Genomic DNA, 9,392 nt, shown 5'->3' with positions numbered 1-9,392 from the left:
CGATTGTACGATCTGCGAAATTAGGATACACGGTAGAGTCTCGGCGCTAATCTAACCTTACCCCGCGGACGATTATGCTCCACACCACGTGCCAGAGAGACTGGCAAACTCACGATGACGTAATATCTACTATTCGACACTGAGGAAAAAAAAGGATGTGAGGAGAAGGGGAGAAAAGATTGATGATTATTTTATATAATATGTATGCATCATAGACGAAGCATTGTGTCCGTAAATTGAGGCCGAAAGTTGACACCTTAAAAAGCCCATTGGCTTTTATAGAAGTGATAATAATATCACAAGGACATCATTATTCATAATTTATTTGTCACCTATTCAAGGAATACGTACATCAAGTCAAGAAAAAGTTCAAATGACTTTTTATTTAAATGGCGTCGTGAAAATCAAAATGATAATTTTTTATTAATATAAAATTTAACTCTGTTTATTAAACGTTAAAAATTAAAATAAAGTTATTTTGATTATCAACTTAATTTTGTGTTCCTTGAATATAAGTTTGGTCTTAAATAACAAATGATGTTATGATACGCACCTGAGATGTAAATAAACAGTGAAGTTAGCTGAAAGGAATACACTTTGAGACAAAATGAGAAAATGAATATCAATTTATTTTATATTACAATTACAGGATTGGACATGTATTTGAAACACTTTTATTTAAAACACAGTTTTTACAATAATTTGAAAATTACATATTTTGTATTTAAAATCGAAAGATTGAAATAAAATTTTAATAAGTATAATTTGCAATTCAAATTATTGATTGTCAAATACAAAATATTTTCAACTTTTTGTTATTAATGCTGAAATATAAAATAAAAAACACTTATATACTTCCATGAAATACAACATATAATCATCTTATAAATACCTTTTTTTTTTAAATAAAAATATTTCAAATATATACCCAGTCCTGTTTATATATTTATAAACTTATTTGCTGCCAACTTCACTTCGCACTCTATAAATACAGTAAAAGTATGTAAATGCCCGGTCTATAATATTCTGTTAAATTATTCATGTAAATATTGTAAATAGAATACAAGAGACTATCTGCTTTGTCAATGAGAGCAACTTTGTAACTGTTAAGAGAGATTCTTTAATATATAATTGGCTCATATTGTACTTATTTAGATATTTAGATCCAAGTGTGAGGAACTAACGGCGAAAGCAATCACATCAAAGAATTTTACAACAATTACAAAGCTGCTTTTTCTACTGAACATATAGTAGTTCCGTAAAATATCACGTGGATCAACATAATTCCTTAATACTTTTCTTGATCCACGTGGTATTTTACGAAACTACTATATGTTCAGCAGAAAAAGCAGCTTTGTAATTGTTGTAAAATTCTTTGCACTGTATTTCTCTTATAGCGAAAAAGAATGATGTTAATGCACTCACAAGAATATTTCGCAATATGCGACTCACGATGTCCTTTATCTTTCGAGATCCAAATTTTCGTGCACGTGCAAACGAAAAAACGTGTACTTCTTAAATGTCCGTACAAAAAAGCCGTAGGTCCCGTAGCTAGGTCTAGCCGGTTGAGACGCACTTGACATGCGCCGCACGACTATATATATATAGGTATACATATACAAACACACTATCAGTCAGATGCCATATATGTATATAAAGTAGCGACACTTTTCTCGAACTCACCCCTGCTCGTAGAACAGTTGAACGTGAATGGTTAGATTTATAAATAAGGAGCCAATCGCTCGATGAAAAGGCTGCATTCCGGAAAAGAAGCCATTAAAAAAAAAACTAAAAATTATTTTGTAAACTTTTAGAGCGTTTTTAATTGACAAAACTAATGAACACTCACAAGTCAGGCACGTTAAAACCATTATATACACTTCTCTAATCTGATTGTAAATTCTAATAATCTGATTGTGGGATTCTCAATTGATAAAATGCCCAATGTGTATTTTATCAAATAGCACAATGAAATTAACTCATTTATATATTTTTATTAAATATACATCATTTACGTTGACTTATGTATATGTACAACGATTTTAAAGTGCACTACTGAGTGCGCACTAGCTCTACTAATGAAAAATACATTAGGCCGGAATCAGACTACGCATTGAAGATTCAGATTGAAGTTTTGACCAATCAAAATAATAGGAGTTAAAATTCTTTTATCCTGATTGATCAAATTTCAGTTTTCAATCTTCAATGCGTAGTCTGATTCCCTTAACTGTTAACAAATGACTGTATGTACATATACATGCAATTGTTATGCGTATGCACCACGCGCGAAATACGAATCTGTACGAATCTACGACGCGTGCGTGTAGTACACGTTTATGAGCTCGCATATCGCGCGCGCTGCTTTAACGGGGATACCGAATGATGTCGCATGATGAAAAGCGAGACCTGGTTCGCGCGGCAACGGTCCAGTCCAGCGCCGGTCTGGCACAATGGCCGCCTGTTTCTCGACCTAGGCGACAGACGTGCACCCGATGACCAAACGACTGCGACGTGTCCGACGGGTGCCACGTAGTTGAGGAAACCGGGACAATCGACGCGAACGACGCGAACGAGACGCGACAGGGATATACTCCGAAGTCCGAACTCGTTGGAATAATTGTTTCCTCTTTTTTTTTCTCGGCTGTTATATGCACCCTCCCTGCACTCTTTTCGCATCGTTTAAAATTCAGAAGGCTAATATTAAACCTGTTTTTTTTTTTTTTTTTTTAGCTTTGTGCTCAATTCGCATATTTCCTCCTTTTCTTTCCACGTTGGAGAATAAATGACGAAGAATAATCTGTTAAAACGTAGACCCATTTCATTTGTCGTACGAAAAAAATTTCAATTATGTCAATTGACTAGAATAAAAAAGTCTCTCGAGTTTCCAAGAATTCTCAATCAATACACTTAGAAATTTGTCGTACGCAAATGAATTATTATTAGCCTAACGTTTATTGCCATCGGGGGTAATTTACTGCCAATCACAGCGACTTCTGCGTAGGGAGTTTTTTTTATCATTTTTTTTCTAGTGCTGCGATTAGCTTGTGTACAATTGGCTCGTGTACAAACTGATGTACATTCATTGCCATCAATGCAGAATAAAGCTCGTTTTTTTTTTTAGTAACTTCTTGCACAGATCATCTTTTTCTTTTTTTTTTCATATTGGAGAAAAAAAAGAAAGATTAACTGTGCTAAAAGCTAATGTTCGTTTCTATTAATGCAGTTTAATTTTAATTTTGGTTTAACTCACTTTTCATAAGAATAAAAGAATTAGTAAAGAGCAAGTTATGTGAATTGAGATTAATCTTTCGTTGATGGAATCGAGTCTAAAAAAAGAAACGAACTTTCATCTTTATTTTAATCTTAGTTTAATTTACTTTTTTTAATATTTCTTTCCAAATTTTCTTAGAACTAGAAAAAGAAAAAAGTAAATTAAGTCCAGATCAAAATTAATCTACATCAGTAGAAATTGTCATAAAAGGGACAACTCCAAGTAGAACATAGAAGTCATATAATATCATAAAAATTAATTTCTAAAAAAATAATGTCTTGTGATACAATATTACTATATGACTTAATTACGATTATAATGTTCTACCTGGAAATCTGAAGAAAATGGTAATTTTTGCGAAAATCAAACGAACGAATGAATGAACGAACAAATTTACATTGCTGTAAGGTTTCGGTACAGGAAGTTCCTCTCGTATAAAATACGCGTGGATATATTTATCGTAAATGGAAATCAATAACTTAATTTCAAACGGTCACGTAAAAGCGACAGATCCTTTAGCGTCAACCCAACATTAATCTATAACTTGTACCTCTGTATTTCTTTATTCGTAAAAGAAGTGAGGAGGCACGATTGTTCCAGAACCGACACTAATATCGCGATCGGACCGATCGTCGTAACTCGTTTCACCGAAAAGTGCAATGTATACGACACTGCCGATGCAGCGAGTGTCACGCGCGTTACTTCTGTTTATATGCAAAACGCACAGCATGTCCAATGCAATTTCGTAATGAGATTATTGATTTTTTTTTAAGAACAGTCCCGCCTGCCCCATCTCGTTCTCTCTCTCTTTCTCTCTCTCTCTTCCTTGCCGCTCGATACGTCTCCGTCCCGCTCCAAACTCCGCAGTTCGGCCGCATATCGCACCGTGCACGACGCACGCGTGCAGCGTCTCGCATAATTGAATACCCTACACTCCCGGACGGTATCGCCCGTCCAGCGGCCGCGTACGCGAAGCTAACCGGCAAATTCTCGGTATAATATCTACATACCTTGGTGATTGTATTGATTTTCCCCGACAGTATGTAAATTAGCGTACGGCGATGTAAGTACGCGCGAGGGAGAAATTCTGCGCAGTTCACGTTTCTGGAGGGAACCACGTGAAACGATTTACGTTTCTATCAATGTAGATTAATTTTAATCTTAGTTCGATTGTTACACTTCATCTCTTCCTAATTCTTAAAATCAGAAAACGAAGAATCGACCTGACAATGAGATTAACATATAGCGAATTCGATCACTTACATTATACAAGATTAACACTAAAAGTTGCTATATGAAAATAGCGAAGTTAAATGCAGAAGCGTATAGATTATTTTGAAGGATTTAAATACTTAATATAATGATACTATTATCAGAATATACGTGGGCAGTTGATAAGTCAGCGACTTTAAAAGGATATATATTGAAAAGTAAGTCGAATTAAAGTAAAAAGAAATCGTCGAGCTGTTCACGTACTAAATGTTAAAAAAAATTGATTACATTATTACTGATACAGATTACTTTGTATAAAGCAATCCTTAATGTAAATTAATTCAGTGCGAGTGATCGAATTCACCGTTGATTACATTTGAAACGGACGTTAATTTCGATAGCCCAGTAAAATGATTTAGTCTTATTAATTTAACAAGAATTTATTGATTTCTTTTTCTTTCCCTAAAATTATGCCATCGATCTAATAGGCTTTTAGATTACCAAAATAGATGTTTACTGAATTTTAATAATACAAATATTTTTATAATTTTGCAGCTCGAATTTCACCCGTAATGTAAAGTTCAAAACATACAAAAGATAGGGATAAATTCAAGGTAAAAAAAATTATTAAGGTATCTATTAAGTACACAATTTATGTCTGCTACCACATTGGTGCCAATCAAGACTGGAAGTTCGGCTTTCCTTCGTAAGTACATCCAGACTTCTGCACGATCTGCGTCGCCGCCCAAATTCCGCATTTTATACACGTGTCTATGCTTTTGTCTTGTATAAGTTGTGCTAGAAAACCTGAAACAATTTCGATATAAAAATTAAACAGAAAAATTAAAAATAAAAGAGACTACATAAAAATTAAGCTTTTAATCAGCTTTCTTTTTATGTAGTCTCTCTTTTATTGTCACTACATTTCAATAACATATGAGAGCGAGCGTGGCAAAGCAGATAGCGTACTTGCTATGCTAAAGATCCCGAGTTCGAGTCCCGGTACAATCAAAATATTTTCATACACTCGTATCTCCTCTCGGAAGGAAACGACGACCCACCGAGAGCAGCAGCAGCTTTGCCAAGAACACTTCTCTAACAAAATTTCATTGTTCAAAATCGACGTTAAATTGTAGATCCCATATGAATGTGTACAATCAGCGTGTGCCACATCACAGGCATATGAAAGAAGTCACTACGCTCAGTCACGAGCAATAGGATTAAGAAAAAGAATCTCAATAAAGTTATCATTATTATATGTATCTCAATAAAATTATTATTTCCGCAAATATTTGTTATTATAGCAGCAACAGATCCAAACTCACCACCGACAAAAGCATCCCCGGCGGCATTGGTATCTATAACTTTCTCCTCTGGCAGTTTTATCACGGGATACTCCGTCACAGTGCCATCCTTGGCTACAAGCACCGCATCAGTACCCTGTGTTATCACGACGACCCTTTTCCTCTTATCATTCACCTTCTCCATTTCCGTTATCTTCAGCGCGATCTGTCTTCTGTCCGTCGCGTTAAGATTGTTGATCTTTGCAAACGTGTCAGCTTCCGTCTCGTTCCCGAATAAGATGTCCACGTAGGGAAACGCCGCTAGCATCGGTTTTTGGAAGTATTCGCATAGAAACGGCGCGCTGAGATTCATCATGAACATTTTATCGTTTTCGTAGGCGTGCTTGGCTACCGTTTGTATGGATTCGGGGCTGACCGTCAAGAAAAATCCCTGACACAGAATAACAAATTTTATAATGTTTTACTGATTCATCATTTCGTAGACTTATTAAGAAACCTTTGCGTTTACCGATATGTAAATGTATTTCGCGATATCTATCAGATGTTTGTTTTCTGACTTTTCGATGTGTGACTGTGAAAAGCAATTTGCCGCTGCTAAATTGGCGCATAGAGAGCGTTCTTTCCCCGTAATGAGCACCGCACATGTCCCAGTTGGTTCCTGATCGGTGTACTGATAACGAACGTTTAAGCCATCTGCTGTTGCCTTATCTTCCAGGATCTTGGAATATTTATCTCTGCCAACGCAGCCCATGTATGTGGCGATTTTCGGTTTTTGCAGGAACCACTGTAATACAAACGTCGATTATTTGTAGTGTGACTTTTGCCATTCTATCAACGTAAATCAATTTTAATTTCGATTTAACTGACTTTTTTTAATCTTTTTTTAATTATAAAAATTAGGAAAACATGACGAGAGTAAATTAAATCAAGGTAAAATTGAAATTATCTACATGAATAAGTTTAAGTTTTCCTTCTTTTATCCAAATAAATATGAGGCGTTTTTTTGTTATGCAACCAAAAGCAACCGCGACTAAGGCTATCTTTGTCTTCTGATCCCTGAAAACAAAGATAGCCTTAATCGCGGTCGCTTTTGGTTGGATAACGAAAAAAATACCTTTGGCAATGTTCTCTAAATTTTTTGGAGTGAAAGCTCACAGAGTAAAAATTGACCTAATCTTTTTCAAGAGTTGCTCAATTTTTAATCTTTAAGAATGAGATTTACACTAAAAAGTTTTAGAGAGTGAATAACGATTTTCTGTGTTGATTCTACTTACTTGTGCTACTCTCATAGTATTTTGCACAGATCCACCCGCAGTAAATTCAGCATTATATAAGTTAATTAGCTCCTCATACAAAGGTTTGTGCTTTTCTTCGGCGAGAATGGCGTTGTTGGACTTCAGATTATATTTTTGCAACAAGTTATGATCTACGTATGCTGAAATATCCAACAGGGGATTTCCCATGCCCAGCAGCAATCCTTCTCTAAAATGTTCGATAAAATTTTTCATACAATTTTTATTTAATCTATAACATATGCTCATTTCTGCCAATGTTGTTTAATTTTAATTTCAGTTAAACTAATTCTGTATTTTTTCTGATTCTAAGAGAATTATGTTTATTTCTACAAATATACATATATCTATAATTAACTTTAATCTCGGTTTAATTTATTCAACTTTATCTGTTTCTAATTTTTAAAAACAGAAAAAGATGTAATGTAAATTAAACTAAGATTAAAATTAATCTACATTGGTAGAAATAGGCATTAGAATAAGAGTAAATTGTGTGAACAAAGATTAAAGTTAATCTACATTCATTAGTAGAAACGAGCATGTTTTTTAAAAAAAGCAATCCTAGGTATTTTGCAAAATTTCATAGATAAAACTTAATTTTCTAAAGAAGGACAATGAGAATAATGAGCAATTATTCTCATTATTTATCTTCGAGTCAGCTCGATAAGAGAATCATCGGGCGGGTTGATAAGAAAAGCGATATTATTGAGAAAATAATAAAAACGCATACGGCAATTTCATTCATATTGTAACGCCATTTTGAAGCAGCAGTATCGAATCAACTCTGTGACGAAATCGCGCCGATGAGAATTGACCTTGACGATTACATAACCTGTATCTTTCCTCTTGCCAGACGCGATTAAAATCTCACTACGAATCTGATGTTGTTAATTGTCCGTACAATTTGCATTATTGAAACAAAAATCATAACACATGCATAATTTTTTGCAAACAATCCTTTCTTTTCGACAGCGAACTGATTGTCACCGACGGTCGCCGGGAGTACATACATGTGGCATGTTAACCTTGTCGTGTAATAAATCTCAACTTGTAACCTCCAAAGAAACGGTAGAAACGCGTCTAGTTTGTTCAATAAAAGTTTCACGAGATAGGAAAAAAAATTCAAAATCACGAAAAAATAAATATTCCACTTACCGTAAGTCTTCGGCCATTTCCACAAGATTATAGTTATTGAGAGATTAAGGAAATGTGCACGCTAAGGATAGAATGGTCTGCTACGATCGCAAGGCGCGCCACCGACGCCTTCAGCTCACCGCTGTACCGCTTCTCGTACGTGAAAACGCAAAGTATCCAATGGTATCGGCTGTCCGCAGCCGTTATTGAAGAAGTCGCTCTAACTCGGAATAATTATTATCTCTATGTCGTAGCAGTGATTTACTGAGGGAAGGGATAAAAGAACCATCCAAGAATCGTGTAATGAGATCATACTAAACAAGCCTATGCAAATTCATTGCAATTAAACATTTTTTTTTTTTTAATTCTAGATGTAACATTTGTAAATATGTAAATCGCTTGAATCACTCCATAATCTGAACGACATTCTTTTGTATTCTACATTCGAATTCTAAGGAACATACTAAATCAAGAAAAAGGCGAAATGGTTTCATTATACTATCATGAAAGTCAAAATTATTTTTTATTACAAAATTTGACGTTCGAAGTCGAAGTAATCATTATGATTTTTTGTTGCATCTCATGTTCCTTGAGATGTATTATCTGAATTTATCTCAGGAGAGTGAAATAACTGTCAGTTTTATCAGTAGTGTAACTTTAATCTCGGTTTTCCTCCTGACTTACTCTTCATCTTTTTCCAATTCTTAGAAACTAGAACTAAAAATTAAACTCTTACGAGCTAGAAAAAGATGAAGATCGAGTTAGTTCAACCAAGAATAAAATTAAACATTGATTGACAGAAACAGCCGAGAATAGTATGAGATAAGGTTTAACGATTTTTTATTACTATATGCGATAAGTTTTATCTCAATCATGATTTGTAAAAACGCAAACTGGCAGAAGAGAAATAGAGAAGTTTAAACGTGTAAGATAATTTATTCCAGTGATATGTTGATGTGATTAAATTTTTGTTGACTTTTTTTACGTCGAAATATAAAATGCGTGTAAAAGAAATTAGTCTTATAATGTTCGCAATAGCTTTAACCTGTTAACGAGACAGTCAACGAATTCTGAAGATGAAAGACAAAGATCTTTATTGCTCAATTACACGCTGAATATTCTCGTTAGTCGACTTGGAAAGTTTTGGATGGAGCGACGACATTCTGTAACATATATTTC

The 9,392-nt window shown here is 34.5% G+C and overlaps 1 protein-coding gene across 2 annotated transcripts; it reads right to left on the bottom strand.

Annotated features, from left to right (window-relative positions):
• Window positions 1-4,951: 4,951 nt before the first annotated feature.
• On the bottom strand, window positions 4,952-8,522 carry Adk2 (Adenosine kinase 2). 2 transcript variants are annotated; one of them, XM_018544221.1, is made up of 5 exons: window positions 8,235-8,522; window positions 7,062-7,269; window positions 6,296-6,571; window positions 5,809-6,217; window positions 4,952-5,290 (listed from the first exon to the last, which is right to left on the bottom strand). In XM_018544221.1, the coding sequence occupies exons 1-5, from the start codon at window positions 8,249-8,251 to the stop codon at window positions 5,163-5,165; spliced, it is 1,038 nt and encodes a 345-aa protein (XP_018399723.1). In that variant the 5' UTR covers window positions 8,252-8,522; the 3' UTR covers window positions 4,952-5,162. The 2 variants fall into 2 exon arrangements, with proteins under 2 accessions (XP_018399723.1, XP_018399724.1); XM_018544222.1 differs by lacking the exon at window positions 8,235-8,522 and adding an exon at window positions 7,810-7,978.
• Between the last annotated feature and the right edge of the window lie 870 nt (window positions 8,523-9,392).

Source organism: Cyphomyrmex costatus, unplaced genomic scaffold (genome assembly GCF_001594065.2).
Source record: "Cyphomyrmex costatus isolate MS0001 unplaced genomic scaffold, Ccosl1.0 scaffold43, whole genome shotgun sequence".
In the NCBI taxonomy this organism is placed as follows: domain Eukaryota; kingdom Metazoa; phylum Arthropoda; class Insecta; order Hymenoptera; family Formicidae; genus Cyphomyrmex; species Cyphomyrmex costatus.
Note: the sequence above shows the minus strand (reverse complement) of the source record. Positions and strands in the feature narration are given on the sequence as shown.